The sequence below is a fragment of the Zosterops lateralis genome, assembly GCF_965231275.1.
Source record: "Zosterops lateralis genome assembly, chromosome: 10".
NCBI classification, from domain to species: domain Eukaryota; kingdom Metazoa; phylum Chordata; class Aves; order Passeriformes; family Zosteropidae; genus Zosterops; species Zosterops lateralis.
In genome coordinates, this window is record NC_139770.1 from 1,053,231 (window position 1) to 1,076,500 (window position 23,270).

Genomic DNA, 23,270 nt, shown 5'->3' on the forward strand with positions numbered 1-23,270 from the left:
GGGAAATGGCCCAATGCTGTCAATGTGATTTTATTTTTTTTTTCTTCCTGCCTGTGCCACTGAGGGCTGTTTTGCACGAGGGGGAGGAAGTGGAGTGTCCCAGGGCTGCTGCAGGAATTGGGGCTGGGGGCTGTGCCTCCCCTCCAGCCCTGCTCCAGGAGGGCTCTGCAGCTTGGGCAAGTTCAGCTGAGCTGCTGTGGAGTTGGATTTGATAACTCACTTATCAAACAAAGCTGAATTGATAACTCAGTCAGCCCCTTTTCAAAAGGGGGGTGGTGATTTGTACCCACACCTGTCATAACCTCTCTGAGCCTCAGTGATGTCAGTGATTATTGATTCCCCTGCTGCAGGAGGAGGAGCTGTGCTTGCTTAAACCCTGAAAACGTCTCTGTCTGTCCCAGCAGGTCAGAGCTGACCTCAGGGAGCTCCCCAGTGCATTCAGGGTGGGTCAGGAAAGGCTGCTGTCATCTCTGGCTGGGATCTCACTCAAAGGGAGCAGCAGAAACAGGAGCAGAATCTGGTGAGCTGCAGAGCCCCCTCAGTTCTCACAGCAACAGGCTCGTCCCCGTGCCTGCCACGGCTGTGTTGCCTTGACAGCAAACAAGCCAAGCTGAAAGATTCACTAAAAATAATGCAAATAATACAGAGAGCTCTGCAGCCCAGCTGGATCCTGCCCAGCCTGTCCTGTGCAGCTGCAGCTGCACTTTGTGGGTGAAACGTGCTCCCAGTGAGGGCTGGGGGCTGCAGGGGAGGTGCAGGAACCTTTCACTCCCTGCCTGCTGCACCTTTGGGAAATTCCTCCTTGGGGCTGCCTCCTGACTGTGGGCACAATGTCACTGTCACCATCCCTGGGCTCTTCCCCCTGCATTCCTGGGGCTGGGCACCACCTCCCTGCTCTAATTTAGGGCAGAAAAATTTAAATATTGACCATTTTAGGCATAAAATTATTGCACTATGAGTGGAAATGTCTTATTGCAGTGGAGCCTGTGCCCCTCAGCCCCGTGTGCCAGCTGTGCCATGCATTGCAGCCCTGCTGGGCTGGTTTTTGGGGAGCTTTGGTGTGCTCATCCCAGCAGATCTGGGTGTTTCTGTGCAATCCCTGAGTGCTGGACAGCCAGAGTGGAGACAAACATCATCCTCTGTTCACATTTCTTAAAAAACCAGTTCTATTTAGCACCTAGTTTACAAACTAATACCTGTAGCTGCCCTGTACAATTGTTCACCCGGAGTCTTCAGTCAAACATGTCAGCAATTAGAGGAATTTGTATCGGGGGCACTCCCCAGCAAGTCTCAATTTTTAACATTTTTCTGCTTGTGAAATGATAAAGTACTGTGAGCCTTAATTTTTATCCACAAATAAAAATATTATGTTTGAACCTTGGTGTGACTTTTTTTTAAAATTAATATTAAGGGCTTATGTGTAAAAGCTGTATTATGAATGGGGCTGTATTTTGGGTTCAACAAGCTGCTTTATGGATTAAATTGATTTAAATGTCTGCTCAAGAGCCCCTCTAGAGCTGGGATATTTCTCCTTTCCCAGAGTGGTTTGGGAATACAGAGATCAATATAAAGCTGCTTGCAGGATTTCTTCCTCTTTTTTTAATGTTATTTAGGGTGGAAAAAACAAACGTTGTGGGGTAAATGGAGCTTTGGGGAGAGCTGAGTTTGAATTGTGGTTAATTGAGGAGAAAGATGTGGCTCTGCCTGGGTGGCCCTGGCTCCTGTGGGGTTTGTGCCCAGGAATGATGTTCTGGAGCAGCTTTTATCCCCTGGGAAATGCTCCTGCAGGAATTTTGTGACAGTTTGTGCTGGGTGACCTGGGACAAGTCACTGACAAGGGCCCAGCTCCTCTGTCCAGTCTGGAGCTGACCCAGTGTGGGGGTTTTGTGGTGTGGAGTGGGGAGGCTGCTCAGGACAGGGAATGAAGCAGGAATTCATTTGGTTTGGGGGCTCTCAGAGGAAAAGAGGAGCTTTCCTGGGTGGACCCTGGGCTGGAGGAGAACCTGTGCCAGGGGGGCTCAGCAGCAGCAGCTGCACACACCCCCAGGCTGGGAGGGGGCTGAGCTGACTCAGGGCTGGGCTTGGGGATGATCTGGGTGCTCTGCAGAGCTGGGGTTTATTTTTAGTCCCTGTGTGGTGCTGATTGCCATGGCAATGCCAGGCACGGCGGCTCCAGGGCTGGGACAGGGTGGGGACGGGGCTCCCAGCCCTGATTTGGGATGGGGGGACAGCTCTGTGTCCCCTGGCTGCTCCAGGCTGTGGGGGCAGCTCCCAGCCCCAGCTCTGGAAACCAAACACAGTCCTGTAGGCACAAAATGGCCAGGGACAGGATCCATCCTGAGTGAATATTCTGAATTCCTCCTGGGAGCCCTGAGCTGCTCAGGAACTCTCCTGAATTCACCCTGGGAGCCCTGAGCTGCTCAGGAACTCCTGAATTCATCCTGGGAGCCCTGAGCTGCTCAGGAACTCTCCTGAATTCACCCTGGGAGCCCTGAACTGCTCAAGATCTCTCCTGAATTCATCCTGGGAGCCCTGAGCTGCTCAGGATCTCTCCTGAATTCATCCTGGGAGCCCTGAGCTGCTCAGGAACTCTCCTGAATTCACCCTGGGAGCCCTGAGCTGCTCAGGAATGCTCCTGAATTCATCCTGGGAGCCCTGAGCTGCTCAGGAATGCTCCTGAATTCATCCTGGGAGCCCTGAGCTGCTCAGGAATGCTCCTGAATTCATCCTGGGAGCCCTGAGCTGCTCAGGAATGCTCCTGAATTCATCCTGGGAGCCCTGAGCTGCTCAGCTGGAGCAGCTCAGCCTTTGGGCTGAAATTCCTGCAGAAAAATAAAGCCCCATGTGAGTTGTTCTGCACCTCCTGGTGCTGTTTGAGCAGGTCAGGGCTCCTCAGGCTCAAAGGGCTCCTGCAGCCCCTGCCCAGAGAGCTCTGAGCGGACTCTCCTTGGCCCTGGGAAACTTTCCCCTTTCTCAGTGTGGGTTGTTTGGTGCAGCCCACAAGAGCTGCTCATGAGTGACCTCCCTGAACTCAGCAAAGAAAGGGGGAAAAGAGTTAATTAACATTCCCAGGAATTGTCCTCTTCACTGGGGTGTGCTGGGCCTGGCCTTTGGCCCCACAATCACGTCGAGAAATTATTGGAGGAGATAAAAGGCTGGAGAAGAGCCACTTGCACTGCACATTTTAATTTCAGCAGATTGGCTCGCTGTGACCCGCTGCCCTTCAGGGAGGCAGCTGGGAGCTCTCCCCGGGTTTGGGATTTGGGTTCACAGGTGGGCTCAGTGGTCCCAGGGGTCTTTGAAAAGCTGCCTGACTCCCCCATTCCATGCTGTGGCAGCAGGTTTGCTGGGGATGCCCAGGCTAAAGCTGCTGGCCCAGCACAGGTTCACACGCCACATTTGAGCGCTGCCAGAGCAGGGTGAGCCACTTAAAACCCAATTAAAACACCTTAATGAATCTTTCCTGATGGGCTTCAATTACCTGGAGCAGAGGAGCCGTGGCTAATTGGATCAGAGGTGGGAATGGCTGTGCTCCTGGGGGACCAAAGCTGTTTGTTTGCTCAGGGATCACTGACAGGCACATCCCAAATCCATCTGCACCTGGCAGGGCTGGTGGGGTTGGGCTCCAACCTCTGTAAACCTGCCAGGACCTGCCAGGTGATGAACTGCTGCTCCTTTGTCTGGCTCAGGGCTCGGTGTGTGCAGAGCTGAGGAAATGTGGGGAGCAGATACTGAGAGGCTGCTGTGGGACCTGCAGGGCTGGGGTGGATTTTCAGATCAATTTAAGATTATTTGAGATGGTTTAATTCTGACTGTGAATGTGTTTTAGTGGAATTACTGGAGAACAGCAGGATCAGACTGAGTGTCCTGCATTCCTTCACTCTGGAATGAGGCAGTGACAGGCTGGGAGAGCTGGGGGGGCTCACCTGGAGAGGAGAAGCTCCAGGGAGAGCTCAGAGCTCCTAAAGGGGCTCCAGGAGAGCTGGAGAGGGACTGGGGACAAGGGATGGAGGGACAGGACGCAGGGAATGGACATAGGACAGGGATGGATGGGATTTTGGGAGGGAATTCCTGGGCTGGAATTCCCAGATTTGCTGCGGCTGCCCCTGGATCCCTGGCAGTGCCCAAGGCCAGGTTGGACACTGGAGTTGGGACAGTGGGAGGTGTCCCTGCTCATGGCAGGAGTGGGAATGGGATGGAATTTAATGTCCCTCCCCACCCAAACCATTCCTTCACCCAACCCAAATAAATCCGTGGTTTATTTAAAGCCGGGATGGGCTTCCTGCCTGTGACATCGTTGGTGTCCCTGGGGTGGCACATCCTGCTGGGAAACTGCTGGGGAGATTTTAAAACCAGGTTTAAAGGGGGCCCTGTGTGCAGTGAGTGCATTAACCCACCCAGGCGGCTCTGCTTCCCCGAGCAGAAAACAGCTGCTGCGGGGGGTTTACAGCCTGCTCTCATTTACATCTCAAACACAGGGGGTTTGGCTAAAAGGGTGCCCCAGCCCCAGGAAAATGGATTAATCCCCAGCCCTGATCCTGGGGGCTGCAGGGTGGGTGAGGTTGAAATGTTCTGCTTTAAAACCAGCGCCACAAACACCAAGGGAGGAGGATTTAAAGCTCTTTTGAGGCTGTTCTGTGTATATAATAGATATATTAATATATATTATATAGGACTTATCATAATATATTATAAATTCACTATTATAAAAATAACATTAATTATTATAATGTTATAATTAATATTATAATCGGTTATAATTCACAATGAGTTACAAGTAGAGAGCTCCTAAACTGTGATTCTGTGCACTTACTTATACAGTGTACAGGCAAGGTAGAAATGCATGATTGCATTATATATTTTATATATATAATTTATATATTATATATATTATATTATATTATATTATATTATATTATATTATAATCATACTTTAACAGATGATTGCCTAGGAAAAGGAATGAAAAAGGAATATGAGAATGTGTACAGGCAAGGTAGAAATGCATAATTGTATTATATACTACTTTAACAGATGATTAAGAAAAATCATCTAGATTTTTCCTAGAAAAAGGAATGAAAAAGAGACTATAAAAGGAATGAAAAAGGAATATGAGAGGAATGAAAAAGGAAAATGAGAGGAATAAAAAGGAATATAAATAAAAGGAATACAGAGCACAGGAGGTGCCCCAGCCCCAGGCAGGGATCAGTTTGAGGAGTTTCTCCCTGGGGTATCACACCCAGCCCTGGTGGGACCAGGAGGGGTTTGGGGTGGGATTATTCCCCTTGGGGTATCACACCCAGCCCTGGGTCACATCAGGAGGGTTTGGGGTGGGTTTTTCCCCCCTGGGGTATCACACCCAGCCCTGGGTCACATCAGGAGGGTTTGGGGTGGGTTTTTCCCCCCTGGGGTATCACACCCAGCCCTGGTGGGACCAGGAGGGGTTTGGGGTGTGTTTTCCCCCCAGGAGATGCTCACAGCTCCAGGACCAGGAGTTGCACTATCAATATTTCACGGCAGCTTTGCTTTCAGGAAATCAATCGTCCTGCAATTTTAATAAGGCGAGTGAGGCTCCCTTTCCCCGGCGGGCACAGAACCCGGGCGGGCACAGTGGCCCCGACACCCCCAGAGTCCCCCGGGACAGGACACACAGCCCGGTGTCCCCGGGACTGACACCTGGACGGGACTGACACCTGGATGGGACTGACACCTGGACGGGACTGACACCTGGATGGGACTGACACCTGCATGGGACTGACACCTGGAGGGGACTGACACCTGGACGGGACTGACACCTATAAAAATAAATGCGTTGCTTAGGGTTGATTTAAAGGTTTCTGGAGTCGCTGGGAAGCTTTTCCTGCCAGTGAAGGAAGCACTTTAAGGGTATTAAACACGTCGGATCAGGGACAGAACTGGAATGTTTGAACAGCTCCAAGTTTGAATCATTTTCCCAGAGTTTGCCAAAACTTCCCGGGAATGTTTTAGTGCCGTGTCTGCTCAATAGGTTGGAAGCACCGGGTCTTGTCAGAGGTAGATTTTGTAGGATTTACTCCAAAGGGGGATGGAAAAGCAGCTGAAGAGGGTTTATTTTGTCCTGTAACCCCCTGGAAGCCCCTGAGCTGTCGGGTGTCCCCAAGGGCAGGACCAGCCCCAGCCCTGGGGGGCTCTGGGGATCCCTGCCCAGGGGGGGCTCAGAGCCCAGAGGGTCCCCCGTGGCTGGGAGGGGACAGAGAACAGCCCTGGGGGGCTCTGGGGGGGTCCCCAGGGTGGGTATCCCTGTCCAGGGGATGCTCAGAGCCCAGCCTGGCTGGGAGGGGACACAGAGCAGCCCAGGGATGGGGAATGTGGATCCAAACCCCTCTGGATGATGCAGGGCACAGCTGGAGCCTGGGATGGGTTTTGGGAAGGGCTGGGGGAATCTCCAGCCTGGGGGATCTGGGAAAACCCCCCCGAGCTGGTGCCAGCCCTGCTGGGAGTGGGATACAGCTCCAGAGCCCCCCAGAGCCCCCTGTGCCCCCAGTAAATCCAGGGATCCTCCATCCATCCATCCATCCATCCATCCATCCATCCATCCATCCATCCATCCATCCCTCCATCCATCCATCCATCCATCCATCCATCCATCCATCCATCCCCAGGCCGGGACACCCTGCGGGCACAGGGGGATCCAGCTCTGCTTTGGGGTGATTTTAACCCTTTGAGGCTCCCAAATCCCACTGCTCGGAGGGGTTTAAAAAGGAATGAAAAAGGAATACGAGAGGAATTAAAGAGGAACATGAGAATGTGTCCAGGCAAGGTAGAAATGCGTAATTGTATTATCCATGTGTGCCCCCGAAGTGGCCGCTGTGATTAGAGCTCTGATCTCTCTCTCTCCAGCAGCTTTTACATCCCAGGCCGGAGAGGGGAATTAACGCCGCCTTTTCCCACATCCCCCAAACAACATTTTTTATTCTGGAGCAGCCACAACTTCATCCTCATCCTGTGGGGCGGCCAAATCCCCAAATCCCCACAGTTTCCTTGGAAAATGGGAATCCCTGCTGGACGGGGCGGCCCGAGGAGCTGCAGGAGGAGGATGAAGAGGATGAAAACACTGAGCTCTGGGATGCTCCAGCACCGCCACATCTGCCTGGACCAGCCCACTCGGGGCAGGGATGGCCCTCAAGGTGACATGTGTGACTTCACCTCTGATGTTTCCAGAAGATTCCAGCCCCAAATCCCGCTCCATCCCGGGATGTTTGTGAGTCCTGGCCCCTCTGGCACCGCCGCAGCCGCTCCAGATGTTCCCACGGGCAGCTCGCAGCTCTCCTTTGCTCTTAAGCCCCGCACAAACACACACACACACCGCGCGTCTCTAATTACAGCTGGGTGAGGGTTTAGAGGGAGAAAAGAGCTCTGAAATCACTCCCGGTGATGATTTGAGGCTCCAGCAGCAGGCAGAGCAGCGATGCTGGCGGCGCGCACCGGCACCGTGGGGGGAAAAAGCGCTGATGAGTCCCTGAAGCTGAGAAAACAATCCGTGCTGTCCTTGGGCAGCCGGGACAGGGCTTTGAAAAGCTCGGCTGAGAGCAGCAAGGAGAGCCGGGCCAGGCCGGGGCAGCCCCAGCAGAGAGCCCGGCGCCTGGCGCTGCTCAGGGAGCTGGAGATGAACTGGTACCTGCGGGTGTGTGAGCTGTCCCAGGAGTTCACCATCGCCTACACCACCGGGATGCCCCACAGGTATGTGCCCTGTCCTGTCCTGTCCTGTCCTGTCCTGGGGCATTCTGCCCTCCAGGAGTGCTGCCAGCCCCCATAACAACAGCAGCGGCAATAATAATCATCGCCATAATAATAGAATAATAATAGGAATAATAATAGAATACTAATAGAATACTAGTAGAATAATAATAGAATAATAATAGAATAATAATGGAATAATAATAGAATAATAATAGAATAATAATAGAAAAATAATAGAATACTAATAGAATAATAATGGAATAATAATAGAATAATAATAGAATAGTAATAGAATAATAATAGAATACTAATAGAATAATAATGGAATAATAATGGAATAATAATAGAAAGCGCCTTAGCTGATTTTTCTGGTTATTCCTTAGCTGTATAACTCTGATTTTTCTGGTTATTCCTTAGCTGTATAAGTCTGATTTTTTTATGGTTATTCCTTAGCTGTATAAGTCTGATTTTTTTTTTTTTTTTCTGGTTATTCCTTAGCTGTATAAGTCTGATTTTTTTTTTCTGGTTATTCGTGCTTTATAGAGGTGAATATGCTGCAAGGTTATCTTTTAATTTCTATAAGTTTTCCAGTAAAAGTTTGTGCTGAGTTTTGTTTTGTTTGCCCCAAGTGGCTGCGGGTTTGTTTGAATGGAGTTGGGAAAGTTGGTGCTGCAGAGCAGGGACAGTGTGGGGACAGGAGGGTCCTTGTCCCCCTGTCCCCCTGTCCTCCTGTCCCCCCTGTCCCCTGTCCCCCTGTCCCCTCTGTCCCCCTGTCCCCCTGTCCCCCTGTCCCCCTGTCCCCTGTCCCCCTGTCCCCTGTCCCTCTGTCCCCCTGTCCCCCTGTCCTCCTGTCCCCCCTGTCCCCTGTCCCCCTGTCCCCCTGTGCCCCTGTCCCCCTGTCCCCCCTGTCCCTCTGTCCCCCTGTCCCTCTGTCCCCTGTCTCCCTGTCCCTTGTCCCCCTGTCCCCCTGTCCTCCTGTCCCCCTGTCCTCCTGTCCCCCCTGTCCCCTGTCCCCCTGTCCCCCTGTCCTCCTGTCCCCCCTGTCCCCTGTCCCCCTGTCCCCCTGTGCCCCTGTCCCCCTGTCCCCCTGTCCCCCCTGTCCCTCTGTCCCCCTGTCCCCCTGTCCCTCTGTCCCCCTGTCCCCCTGTCCCTTGTCCCCCTGTCCCCTGTCCCCCTGTCCCCCTGTGCCCCTGTCCCCCTGTCCCCCCTGTCCCTCTGTCCCCCTGTCCCCCTGTCCCCCTGTCCCCCTGTCCCCCTGTGCCCCTGTCCCCCTGTCCCCCCTGTCCCTCTGTCCCCCTGTCCCCCTGTCCCTCTGTCCCCTGTCTCCCTGTCCCTTGTCCCCCTGTCCCCCTGTCCTCCTGTCCCCCTGTCCTCCTGTCCCCCCTGTCCCCTGTCCCCCTGTCCCCCTGTCCTCCTGTCCCCCCTGTCCCCTGTCCCCCTGTCCCCCCTGTCCCCTGTCCCCCTGTCCCCCTGTCCTCCTGTCCCCCCTGTCCCCTGTCCCCCTGTCCCCCTGTGCCCCTGTCCCCCTGTCCCCCCTGTCCCTCTGTCCCCCTGTCCCCCTGTCCCTCTGTCCCCTGTCTCCCTGTCCCTTGTCCCCCTGTCCCCCTGTCCTCCTGTCCCCCTGTCCTCCTGTCCCCCCTGTCCCCTGTCCCCCTGTCCCCCTGTGCCCCTGTCCCCCTGTCCCCCTGTCCCTCCTGTCCCTCTGTCCCCCTGTCCCCCTGTCCCTCTGTCCCCCTGTCCCCCTGTCCCTTGTCCCCCTGTCCCCCTGTCCCCCTGTCCCTCTGTCCCCCTGTCCCCCTATCCCTCTGTCCCCTGTCCCCCTGTCCCCCTGTCCCCCTGTGTCCCTGTCTCCCCTGTCCCCCTGTCCCTCTGTCCCCCCTGTCCCCCCTGTCTCCCTGTCCCCCTGTCCCCCTGTCCCTCTGCCCCCCTGTCCCCCTGTCCCTCTGTCCTCTGTCTCCCTGTCCCCCCTGTCCCCCTGTGTCCCTGTCTCCCCTGTCCCCCCTGTCCCCCCTGTCCCCCTGTCCCCCTGTCCCCTGTCCCCCCTGTCCCCCTGTGTCCCTGTCTCCCCTGTCCCCCCTGTCCCCCCTGTCCCCCTGTCCCCCTGTCCTCTGTCCCCCTGTCCCCCTGTCCCCCCTGTCCCCCTGACCCCCCTGTCCCCCCTGTCCCCCTGTCCCCCTGTCCTCTGTCCCCCTGTCCCCCTGTCCCCCCTGTCCCCTGTCCCCTGTCCCCCTGTCCCCTGTCCCCCATCCCTGCCCAGCCTGAGGAAACCTGCACTGCCCGCATCTCCCATCCCATCGGTCTTAAATGTCTCAGCCTCCAGAATCCGATCTTGCTCCTTTAAAAAAATATAAGGGGCTCTCGGTATTAGTGGAAATTAGAGGTGCGAGTCTCTGATCTCCTGTGCGGGGTCAGCCCCGCGCTGAAACCGGAGCCTGGCAGGAGCTGCCCCAGGGATGCTGCCCCAGCCCCGGGACCGCGCCCGGAGCGCCCGGACAGCGCTGGGACCGCCGGGAGGGGCCGGGAGGGCTCCTGCACCGCCCTGGGGGTTTTATTCACCTCCCTGGGGCTTTTCTTCACCTCACTTAGGGCTTTCCTTTTCCTCACTTGGGGCTTTTCCTTCACTTCCCTTGGGGCTTTTCCTGCAGCTCCCTGGGGCTTTTCCTTCACTTTTCTAGAGGCTTTCCTTTTCCTCACTTGGAACTTTTCTTCACCTCTCTTGGGGCTTTTCTTCACTTCCCCTGGGGCTCTTCTTCACTTCCCTTGGGACTTTTCCTGCACTTCACTTGGGGCTTTTCTTCACTTTTCCTGCACCTCACTTGGGGCTTTTCCTTCACTTCACTTGGGGCTTTTCCTTCCCCTCCCCTGGGCAGCCGCCGGGATTCCGGCTGAGAATCCTCAGCTCTTCCTCAGTCCCGGGCAGGACGGGGCTCCCTGCAGTGCCCGGCACACACCCAGCCCTTGCAGATGTGCTGGGATAAGAAATGAGTTCCAATGTCACGGCAATGAAGATTAGGAATGGGATAAGTGAGAGGAAAAGAAGTAAAAACAAAGTAAAAACTGGGGAATAACTTTTAGCAGAACTAAGTTTCTAAAGATGCTGATCCACACAAACCCTGATCCTCCAAACCAGCAAAACCCTTGTGTCCAAAAAACTCAGAGGAGCTTGCAGAAATATTTCTGCATTATAGATGAGCAGGGAGCTGGGGCTGGCAGGAGGTAAAACCAAAGGCAGCTGCAGCACAGACCACAGGTACAGCCTGGAGTTACACTGCAGGGAGGAAACACGGGGGTCTATGAGGGACAGCCTTGGGGACAGGGTAGGGACAGCTTTGGGACAGCTTGGGACAGACAGGGACAGTTTTGGGACAGGCAGGGACAGCTTTGGAACAGGTAGGGACAGCCCTGGGACAGGCAGGGACAGGGCAGGGACAGTTTTGGGATAGGGTAGAGACAGCTTTGGGACAGGCAGGGACAGTTTTGGGACAGGCAGGGACAGGACAGGGACAGCCCTGGGACAGGTTTGGGACAGGCAGGGACAGCCTTTGGGACAGGCAGGGACAACTTTGGGACAGTTTTGGGACAGACAGGGATAGGTTTGGGACAGGCAGGGACAGCCCTGGGACACAGCATGGGCAGGGCGGGACAGGTTTGGGACAGGGTAAGGACAGGTGAGGGACAGGTTTGGGACACAGCAGGGACAGGGTAGGGAAGGCTTTGGGACAGGGCAGGGACAGCTTTGGAATAGACAGGGACAGGTTTGGGACAGGGTAGGGACAGGTTTGGGATAGGGTAGAGACAGCTTTGGGACAGGCAGGGACAGCCCCGGACACTGCAGGGACAGCTTTGGGACAGGTAGGATAGGTTTGGGACAGGGCAGGGACAGCTTTGGGACAGGCAGGGACAGCTTTGGGACAGGGCACGGACAGCCCTGGGACAGGCAATGATTGGTTTGGGACACGCTGCCCTCCCCTGAGTGTCCTTGGGCTGCAAAGATCTGGGCTGAAATCCCCCCTGCAGCCCCCACGGGATCAGCACTGTGAGAGCAGAACCCCCATCCTCGGGCAGGACCCTCCTGAGGACCCCCAGGGCCACCCACGCCCTGATGTGACAGTGACACAAGAAGAATTTTGGGGTAATCCCGCTGCTCCTGCCAAGCTCCCCTCTGTGACATTGAATTATGAGCTTTTCAAATGTATTCTGGGGTTGGGATCAGTCTTTCTTTATCTGCTTTGAAAGATTTAAGGATTAGTTGAGTTCATGATACATCCATCACTTGATTATTTAACTTATTTTTCTAATGTATTTGGGGCTGGACTGGGGTGAGTTTTTAAAATAGAAGAGTCTCAGACAATCTGCCTCAGTGGCATGAACCAGACCTCAGCAGGATTGTCTGCCAGAAAAGGTCACTGTGGCCCTTGCAGGGATGAAGATCACAAAATCCATCCCTGGATTGTTCCAGGCCTGGTTTGACTGGACTTGGAGCAACCTGGGATAGTGGAAGGTGTCCCTGCCCACAGCAGGGGAGTTTGGAATAAATTGATCTAATTTAATGTCCCTTTCCAGCCCAAACCATTCTGTGAGTCAGAACCGTTTTTGTTCGCTGTTCAGCAGTGGTGAAATCATTGTTAACATCATTATTTAATTTATATGAGTTGTCACACCCTGGGAAGCTGCAGGTGCTGGGGAGGTTCCCAGGCCAGGTAAGCCCAGCTGTGAGAGCTCACAGTGCTCTGTGACAAAACAAGATGTGCAGTGAGTTGCAGAGGAGATGCCTGCAGAGTCCATCTGGCCAGGGCCTGAAATACACCCTGGGAGAGTATCTGGTAGATGTTTATTGGCCTTGGATTGAATCCCAAGGAAATATTTCTCATTATCTAAATATAAGACCTGGGAACTGGGGTCAGTGCTCTGTTCCCAGCAGCAGCTCTCACCCCTTGGGGTGCTGGGCCAGGAGAGGTCTCAGCAGAGCAGGATTGATGGTCTTGGCCAAAATCCATCCTGGGCATCAACCAGAAGGGGCTGGATGCAAGAACACAAACAATGTCTGGGAGAGGAACCCCTGCCCAGCCCTGGGAGAGGAACCTCATCCCAGCTCAGGGAGAACAAGAACCACCCCCTCTCTCTGGGAGAAGAAGAACCCCTCCCCATCTCCAGGAGAAGAACCCATCCCATCTCTGGAAGAAGAAGAACCCCATCCCAGCTCAGGGAGAAGAACCCCATCCCAGCTCCAGGACAAGAACAAACCCTCTCCAGCTGTAGGAGAACCCCTCCCCAGCTCTGTGAGAAAAGTAACCCCATCCCAGCTCCAGGAGAAGAACCCCATCCCAGCTCTGGGAGAACAACCCCATCCCAGCTCTGGGACAAGAAGAACCCCTCCCCAGCTGTAGGAGAGGAACCCCATCGCATCTCTGGGAGAAGAAGAACCCCATCCCAGCTCTGAGAGAAGAACCCCATCCCGGCTCCAGGACAAGAACAACCCCATCCCATCAAATGGCTCCAGGGGTTCCTGCAGCTGCAGGACCAAACCTCCAGGAGCTACAGGTACTACAGGCTGGCAGCCTCGGGTTTTATCTTCTTTTCTTCGTGTTAGAGCCGGAATTAAAGCACGGGAGGTGCAATTTTTGTGTTTGGACTCAGTTGTTTATTAATTCTTGTCTGTGTTACACAGTTGTGAGTTCCAGCCAACGAGGTAGAAAATGGCTCTGTCTCTTAATTCCTTCCATGGTCTTTAAAGCACTAATTACCCAATAACAAGGTGACACCTCTATTATTTTTACTTTAAACCCAATAACTGACCACCCGTTCACCCAGTTAGAAAAAAACACCCAAAGCCATGAAGAAGGTGAAAGAAGAACTTAACCAACACTCTCTCTATATATATATTTTATATATATAATATATAGATAATATATATAATAATATATAAAATATATATTATATATATATTTTAATATATATATTATATATTTATATAGAGAGTAAACCCTTAAATTCTGAGTTTTCCACCCCGTGGTATCACACACAGCAAGGGCTGAGCCTGAAACCTTTCCCTGTATGGAAACCCCTGCTGGGCTGTGGGGTGAATTCCTGCCCTGTAAGGAGCAATCCCCAGGCTGGCAGGAGCACTGCTGGCCCCAAGGGAAATCCTCTCCTTCACTGGGGCTTCTGGCCTGGAAACTGGCCACCCTGTAATGAGAAATTCCTTCTGGTGATCCTAATCCCACAGTAAAGTTATGTTTGGAAAGGTCAGTGTCCTTTTCAGGACAGGAGAATCCCTGTTTATGTTGTTTCTCTCTAATTCTGCACTCCCCATGCTGTTGGTCCGTGCAGACACGATTTAAAACTTGTCCCCTCACTGAGGACTCCAAAGGCACCACCCAAAAGTTGCCAGCAAAGTTCATCTCTGTGTTCTGCTGCACCAAAACATGCCCAGCCCAGGGGAGAAACCTGCAAAGAGAAAATTCCTGTGGGGTTGGATGTGGATGGAGATTTAAACCCACAGAAAAATGTAATTAATGGGAGATTGTGGGGCTGGTGTGGCTGTGACTGCAGGGGGCTGCACACACCTCCAGCCACCTCTGCTCCCTGCCTTGGTGAGTGGAGCATCTCCCATTCAGCAGGGCCGTCAGTCATGGGGAAATAAAGCACGTCCCTAATTTCTGTTGAAGCTGATGGATGGGAGCCTCTGCTCCGTTTTAAGTGTGTGCATTTTTCACAGCTGACACATCCAGCTGTAACTTACTGTGTTTCCCACGGATCCAGAGATTTATCCTGGGGGAGAGGGGCTGGCAGAGGGCTCTGCTGAGGGCAGGGATGCTCCAGCACTTCCCACCTGCTGCTTCCACAGGGAATTTTCTCTTCCAGGAGCACAGGGACTCCTATCTGACTGTGAGCTTGGACTTTTTCTCTTTCTTTTTCTCCCTCCTGGATGTTCCTTCAGCTCTGCATGGGCCCAGTCCAAAGCCAGCACAGCAGAACCTCCTTTTTTATTGAGATCTATTCAATTACATGTGGGAAGCAATGAATTGTGAACGAGAAACACTTAGACTAAACACTCGTAAAGCTGGTTCATTTACAGGCTGAGCAGTTCCTTTCCCTTCCATTTCCCCAGCTCAGCTGTTAGAGAAGACCCCAAAGCTCAGCAGGGCGTGAGCCTGGCTCCTTTCTGATGACAACACAATTTCTCTGAGATGAGAAACACAATTTACAAAGCAAATTTTGTTATCCAACAAAGTGTTGAGGGCAGAGCTCCTTTCCAGGCTCACTCTGCTGGCTGAGGCTGTGATGGGAAACCTCCCCAATGTTGTTCTGCTCCCCCCTGATTCCAGCAGGGTCTGTGAGCTCGGGCACTCTCGGGTTGGTTTTCTCACCCCAGATTCAGGTTGTTTAAAGTTCTTTGCCCTCTAAAAGCCCCGAGTCGCGTTGGTGCAAAGAAGCAGAGTCTTCAAGGCCTTGTTTTCTGGTTTCTCGAGTTGTTTATTATTTGATATCACAGAGTTTTTCTCTGCTCTCAGCCGAGGTCTGGACAGGGCTGGGACACGAGGGGACTGACCATTGATGGGGTCACCTCACATTTATACAGACAATTACATTTATACAGATAGTTACATTTATACAGATAGTTACATTTATACAGATAGTTACATTTATACAGATAATTGCATTTATACAGATAATTACATGTAGGTTATTTACTATTTCACACCAATGCCCAGGGCTCACACTAAGAGGGTTATTTCTACTCTGACCCAACCCACTCTCACTGCCTTATATCATCACCACCCCAGAAGGTGGAGGATGAGGAAGAAAGAGAGCGACACAAGGTACCACCCAAATCCCACCATCTTGTCCCCCATTTACCTCTATTCTAAGAATCCTAAAACTACTGAATTTTGTATGTTCTACTGTGCTAAACTACCATTTTCACTTCCTGGTGATTTGCAATTCCTCTCCTTGTGCTGGAAGTTTCTCCCATGGGCTGAGATCAAACTCAGTGTCTTCCTGGGCTGTGCCAAGGTCTCCAACCCCCCTGGACCAGCTCCACACCTCCTGTCCAGGGCTCAAATTCCCTTTCCCGGGTCCCAGCTCATCCAAAGGGATGTCCTGGACTCCATCAGGGCAGCTGCTCTGCCAGGCCTGGGGGGGAAATCTGAGATGAGGAGATGTGTCTGCAAGAGCACCCAGGCAGCTCTAGCAAAACGTGCTGCAGGCAGAGATTGGGGTGGAAATATTTATGGAGGTCGGGGAGTCCCAAAGTGCTGCAGGATTAACCCACCCGAGGCTGGGCTGGGGTTTGTGTTCCTGTTTTATCTCTTTATGTGAGCTGGGGGTCTGTTCCAGGAGGGTGAAATCTTCCCACAGCACAGAAATCTTTGCCAAACCCGCCTGGCTTGGTGTGGCCTCCTTGGGGTGTCCTGCGGGGTGTTCCTGCCTCCCACCCCAGGAGAGCACTGTCCTCTTTCTGCTGCTTTTGTGGGGTCAGCAACAAATTAAAACCTGGGAATTTAAGATTGTGAAGCCTTTATGCAGAGGACACTTCCCCATGTCTGACCTTCTTCCCCATGATCTCAGTTCCTTGGGTTTTGTGTTATTTTTGAAGGGTCCTCTCCCTGCACATGGATGAGCTTTAAGATCCTTCCCAATCCAAAACAATCCATGATAATTCCCTAATTATCATTATCACAGTGCCATGGCAGCCCTTTGCAGGATGTTCCCTGTCCTTCACCCTTCCCCATTTTCCCTGTTCCCTTCTCCCTTTCCTGGCTGCAGTGGGAGCTGTGACAGCCAAACCCTTGCCCAGTGCTGCCCATCCCACCTCAGGTGGATTCAGCTCTGAGGGCTGGGATTGTCCTTGCACAGGGGAATTAAAGAGGCTTCTGGCTTAGGGCAAAGATGATGGGCAGGGATTACAGATGTGTTTAAACCAGGAACAGCCTGTGGCCACTCACTCACCGTCTCCCACAAGGCAGGAATTGGGGCAGGGGGGAGCAAAGGATGTTTTGTACAACAGGTTTGAGCACAGGAAACCCTTTCCCAGCCTCTGGTGAGGGAAATGGGGAACTGTCCAACATGGGAGGCTCCAGCAGGTTGAAGATGTTTTCAGGTACCAGCCAAGGCCATCCCAAGGTGTTGAACACCAAGGGGGATTTAACCCCAAGCAAGCAGAGCCCCCTCTTACACCCCTGAAGAGCTTTTCCCAAAAAAAAAGGGAATTTGGGATTGATCCCTTTGCCACAGCTGCCCTTCCAGCCCTCCTTAGCCAGGCCCATTTTGTTTATTGAAGCTTTAAAATATCTAATCTTTAGATGGCAAAATATAGGAGGGCTCTTGATGGGGTCCTGTAATCCTGCACTGTAATCCTGTCCTCATCTGCTCCGTCCTGAGTGCTGCTGCATTATATTTATTGGGATATATCTCACAGCCTTGATGTTTCCCCTGTTTCCTGTACAGATTGATCCACAGAGCTGCATCCAGCTGTGTCCTTTTTTTTTTTAACAGTCAGGTGTCCTGAGTGGATTTTTTTAGTCTTTTTTAGCCTGTTCAGACTGCACAGCATCTCCCTGCTGCAGTGGGGACAGGACACTTCTCAGTTCCTTGGGGTTTGTGTTATTTTTGTAGGGTCCTCTCCCTGCCCATGGATGAGATTCCAACCCAAAACAATCCATCAGGATTCCCTAAATTCCCCACAGGCTGTGCACAAGCTCAGGCTCAGTGTGCTGCTCCTTCCAGGGTCATTCCCAGCTTTCTCCATGCTGGAGGGGTTTGGTTTTGTGGGGAGAACAAAGCAGATTTTTGCCCTCCCCATTCCCCAGTAAATCCCAGCTGACCCTCAGCTCCTGCAGCTGCTCCCTATGGAATTTCTCCATGAGCCAAGGTGTGTCCAGCTCTGGGAGGGCTCTGTGTCCAGCACCTCACAGAAAATTGCTCAGAATAATGAGTGACATGGCATGATGGAGTGTGTCTTGAAAAAACAAAAAGATTTTCATAAAAGAAGAAAATAATACAAAAACAAAAGAATAAAGCTGTTCACAGTGTGGGGACAGACCCCACACACCTGCTACAACACCCCAAAAAGAAGTGCTGAGAAGCCTCATTGTTTTCCTTAAATATTGAACTATTTGGGTGTTTTTTTTGGCCCAGTAGAGAACAGCTCCATTTCTGAGGAACAGCTAAAGAGACCCATCAGTGGTTTTGTCTTGTCCCTGAGCCAGGACAGCAACGAAGTTTCTGGTTCCTTTATTAGAACAGCAAGGGGTGAGTGTTAAACCTTTCCCTGTATGGACACACCTGCTCAGGTGTGCGGTGCATTCCTGCAGGAATTTGCATTTCTGCTGCTTTTCCCCCACACATCCTGCTCCTGGGGAAGTCTGGCTGTGGAATTCTGGGCTGGCAGATGCTGCTCCAGCCCTGATCCTGCTGAGCCTCCTCCTGCTCCTGCAGCGTCTGGTGCCTCTCCGGGGGGCTGACTGCAGAGTTTGGGATATTTCTGGGTGTATTTATAGGCCAGCTCTGAGGGCTGCAGCCTGGGATGGAGCTCGGCCCTCGTGGTGCTGCTTACAGGATGTTTTATCCCCAGTCTTTGGGCTGACTTTGGGATGTGCTGAGGAAGGGAAGTTGCCGGATGCTGCACAGACACAAAGTGCTGAGCAGGGGGAGGGTGAGTTGGGGAGCAAAACCTGCTCTCGTGGATTGCAGGGTTATTTCAGGGCTTCCTCCTTTAGGAACGATGATAAATCCAGGCTGTGGCTCGGCTCAGTGCCAGGGGAGGGCGGGTCCTGTGTCACCAGGTGTGGTGCTCTGGTGTTGACAACTGTGGTGGGCACAGCTCAGGTGGGGCTCAGGTGAGCAGGGCTCAGGTGGGCACAGCTCAGGTGGGGCTCAGGTGAGCAGGGCTCAGGTGGGCACAGCTCAGTGGGGCTCATGTGGGCGCAGCTCAGTAGGGCTCAGGTGGAGCTCAGGTGAGGCTCAGGTGGGGCTCAGGTGGGCAGGGATCAGGTAGGGCTGAGTGGGGCTCAGCCCTACTCAGGTGGACATGGCTCAGGGTGGCACAGCTCAAGTAGGCAGGGCTCAGGTGGGCACAGCTCAGGTGAGCATGGCTCAGGTGGGACTCAGTGGGGCTCAGGTGGGCACAGCTCAGGTGAGGCTCAGAAGAGGCTCAGCTGGGGCTCAAGTGGGGCTCAGATGGAGCTCAGATGGGCAGGGCTCAGTGGGATTCAGGTGGGCACAGCTCAGGTGAGGCTCAGGTGGGGCTCAGATGGAGCTCAGATGGGGCACAGGTGGGCAAAGCTCAGGTGGGCACAGCTCAGGTGAGGCTCAGGTGGGCACAGCTCAGGTGAGGCTGTTCTTTTCACCCATCTTTGAACCAGAACTTGGTGTTTTACAGCCGGACCAGCCCAAACCCTCAGAGATGTGTTTTGGGGCTCGGTGTTCCTCCCCAGGCTGAGCTGAGCATCCTCTCCCTCTCCCCGTGGTGTGAGGAGGGCTGTGGGCACCTGGGGAGGGCCAGGCTGGAGGAGAGGCAGCTTTTCCCTGGATAAACCCCCTGTCAGTGCCTGATAAGCCTCTTCCTCCTCATTTGCAGAGTGTTTTCACAGTCGCTGCCTTCACCCCTGCACCAGAAAAGGCTCCAGGAGCCAGCACAGCGTTTCCATCATTCCAAGGGCACTGTTGGTGTTTTTCCAGAGGTTTTTATGGAGAACACAGAGATCCTTGGAGTGTCCAGGCTCTTGGGGGAGCTGCTCCCCGAGCTCCAGTTGAGGCTTCTCCCCCAGCCCAGCTGGGGAGATCAAACCGTTTTTTTTTTTTTTCTGCAGAAAAAGACACAATGTGTAGATTGCAGGAGTAATTATTCACTTCCCCCGAGGGCCTAATGAGCGGTTATGCATTTGGCAGTAAGTAATGATCCTCTTGCAAATCTTTTTTTGTTAATTAAACGGGCGCCGTTCCAGTGTAAAAAAAGTGGCTGTTCAGTGTTTGGGATGTGCCCAGAGATCAGGGACTGGCCTGGGAAATGCAGAAATCCTTGGCTTGGAAGTGCTTGGATGTGGCTGGAGGTCACCTGAAAACTCCACAGTGACTTAATTTATTAAAATGTTATTGCTCCCACTCCTGGCAGAGTCCAGGGCCGGGCTGGAGGGGATTGGAGCAGTGGAAGGTGTCCCTGCCATGGCACTGGGTGAGCTTTAAGGTCTTTTCCAACCCAAACCATTCCATGATGTCGTTGTGCTGCTCTGAGGGACAGCGTGCTCTGGCCTTGTGGGCCAAAAAAAAAGACAAAACAAAAAAACCCTAAAAAACCCAAACCAAAACCAACAAGCAAACAAACAAAAACGCCTAAAAAAAACTAAAAAAAAAAAACAAAACCAAACTAAAAACCCCACCAAACTAAAAAAAAAACCTAAAAAACCCCAAAAAACCCCCAACCCCCCCCCAAAAAAAACCACAAAAAAAAACCAAACCCAAACCAAACCAAACCAACCAACCAAACAAACAAAAACCACACACAAAAAAACCCAAACAAACAAACAAACAAACAAACCCACACAAAATAATAATAATTTAAAAAACCAACAAAAAAAAAAAACCTTAAAAAAAAAAGTTAAAAGCTTTTGCAGAGAATTCTGGAAATGTGAAAAGAGCAAAACAAACTTGATCAGCTCAGGGGTCACAGCGGGCTCTGGCTCCTGCCTGGAGCAGAGCTCTGTGCCTGCACCTGCACAGGTGGAAAAACATTCCAGACATCCTGAAAAAGGCTGGATTTTAACCAGTGTGGGCTGAGAAAATGCTGACACAGCAGCTTTGGGCCAGTCCCTCCCTGGAGAGGAGCCTGGCACTGGGAAAAGGAGCCCTGAAAATTAATGGGGCTGATGATTATTCCTGGGTAATCCACTGGATTTCAGAAAACGCTGTTGTGATGTGCTCATCATCCTCCTCAGTGATTAATTCCAGCGGATGCCTCGTTCTTTGGGGGTGAAGAGTTTTTTCCTGGGGAGCAGGAGGAAGGTCCTGTGCCAGCTTTGCCTGGTGCAGCTGATGGGATTTGTACATTAATAATTAGAAATGCTGCTGCAGCTGAAAAGGAGAAGATTTAAAATTCTTCTTTGGAAAAAAAAAAAAATGCTGTTTGGGAAGGTGGTATTTTTAATAGTGCTTATTATGCAGGGGTGACTTATATAAGGCAATGACTGATGGAGACACTTGGCTGCTCACAGAGGGGCCAAGTCTCTCCTGGGCTGGAGGAGGAGGTGAAAACTGAAGTTTCCAGGAGAGGGGGATGTTTTCTGGAGGGATATTCATTGGAAAAAGAGCTTTCCAAGCAGCACAGGCTGGTGTAGCTCATCCCAGTGCTGACCCTCTGCCGGTTAATCCCAAAAAATCAGAAATTGCTGCTCCAAAATTGCTCCAGAGTGTCCCAGCTCAGAGCTGAGTGTTTGTCACCACACCCAACACCTCCAGCCTTTCCCCACAGGATCATTTCCAGCTCTGAGATGTTGAGATCTGACGGGTGTGGATAACACAGCCACGCTCACAATAATTGCCTGAAATCTCCTGTTCAACAAGCTCAGCTCTGGCTGAGCTTTATTTGGAATATATTTCTCTATTCGGGTGATGGGGAGCACAGGGGGGGAAATCTGAATTTTTTTTTGAGCACACGGGGGGAAATCTGCATTTTTTTGGAGCACACAGGGGGAAAATCTGAATTTTTTTGGAGCACACAGGGGGAAAATCTGAATTTTTTTTTGGAGCACACGGGGGGAAATCTGAATTTTTTTGGAGCACACGAGGGGAAATCTGAATTTTTTTGGAGCACACGAGGGGAAATCTGAATTTTTTTGCAGCACCTGGGGGGAAATCTGCATTTATTTTTTTTTTTTGAGTTTGCACAGTGTAGGACACAAGGACGGCAAATGGGAAAATTGTTTCTTGTTAAATCTGCATTTTTTGTGTTTGCAGAGTGTAGAACACAAGGATGGGAGAAGAGAAAATCATTTTTTGTTGTGCCACGAGCTGGCACAAGAGCCCTGAGTGCCTGGGATGCTCCAGGCCTGGGATGGATGTTCAGCGACTGGATACCACATCAGGGGCTCCCAGGGGGGAATAAAACACAAAACTCTCTTGTTCGTGCAGCTCCAAGTGTTTTAATCACATTTAATCACGGAGTGGCTCGAGCTGGAAGGGACCTTAAAGACCATTAAGTGCTCAGTGTAGCACGATCCATTAATATAATGGTGACTTCTGGAGCCCTTCATGTGAGGCACTGGCTTGCAGTCAGCTGAGAAATGGGATAGATAGCATGGAAAAAATTAAATTACCTGCTCTGGAGCGGGGATCCAGCAGCTAATGGGCAGCAGGCACCGTGGGGAGGGTGTTCTCAGTAATTGGATTGGGCTCCTGGTGAGTTCCCAGACACCCAGAGCTCGGGGCTGGTCCCAGCGTTGATCCTTTCCTGTTGTAGCAGAGTTTATTTATTTAATGGTGCTTGTGGGGGGCTCCTTGGAGCTCCCTCAGCCAGGGTGGGGCTGGCCTTGGACCCCCGGGGGGTTGGGGATGGGAATTGTGCAGGAATTTGGGGCAGCGCAGAATCCTGGAATGGTTTGGGCTGGGAGGGACCTTAAATCCCACCCAGTGCCAGGGCAGGGACTGTCCCACTGTCCCAGGGAGCTCCAAACCCTCCCAGCCTGGCCTGGGACACTGCCAGGGATCCAGGGACAGCCACAGCTCTGTTGTGGGCACTGCTGCAGGTTTGCTGCTAAAATCTGTTGTTGTCTTCTCTGGGCAGATGGAAGAATTTCAGTGAAAGAGCTCAGACAGGCTGGGTTGGCATCACTGCTGTGACCGGGAGTGCTGCAGTCACAGGCTGGTGCGGCTGGAGGGGGCCTTGGTGCCCACCCAGCCCCAAAGCCAGGGCAGAGCCTGTGACTGCAGCCACCAGAAACAGAATCCCCAGCCAGACTTGGCATCACATTTCAAAGGAACTCCACTCCAAGGTAACATTTAAAAAAGGAAGGAGCCATCAGAGTGCTCAGCTCCAGCACTGCTGGGCCAGGGCTGCAGCAGCTCCCAGGTTTCACCCAGCCCACACTGCAGGACCTTGATTCATGTTGATATTTTGGGCTGCAGAAGCATCTCTCCACCTCTGGTCGCAGCCAGAGCTGTGCTGTCACTGCCCCTGGAGCAGAGGCCCTGCAGGAGCTCAGGAGGGGCTCCCCCCTCATCCCCCATTCTGTGCTCAGCCCCACAGCCCCTCCAGCCTCCTCAGGGATCCCACTGGGGCTGCAGAAAACATTTTGGGGCTTTTTGGGGGTTTCCTTCCTGCTCGCTGCAGGGTGTGTGTGCATCATCCTGGCCCTGCAGGGTGCTGGGGACAGTTCTGGGGACAGGGATGTGTTTGGGGACAGTTCTGGGGACAGGGATGTGTTTGGGGACAGTTCTCGGGCCGTGGCTGTGTCTGTTCCTGGGCACTGGGGCAGTTCTGGGGACAGGAATGTGTTTGTTCCTGAGCACTGGGGACAGTTCTGGGGCCATGGCTGTGTTTGGGGACAGTTTTGGGGAC

The 23,270-nt window shown here is 52.5% G+C and overlaps 1 protein-coding gene across 1 annotated transcript in view; it reads left to right on the plus strand.

Moving 5' to 3' along the window:
- Positions 1 to 7,215: 7,215 nt before the first annotated feature.
- Positions 7,216 to 23,270, plus strand: part of KCNAB1 (potassium voltage-gated channel subfamily A regulatory beta subunit 1) — a 62,608-nt gene continuing 46,553 nt past the window's right edge. Inside the window, exon 1 of the mRNA XM_083868435.1 lies at positions 7,216 to 7,717. Within this exon, the coding sequence (XP_083724561.1) occupies positions 7,446 to 7,717 (272 nt within the window). The 5' untranslated portion in view covers positions 7,216 to 7,445. The remainder of the gene's footprint in view (positions 7,718 to 23,270) is intronic.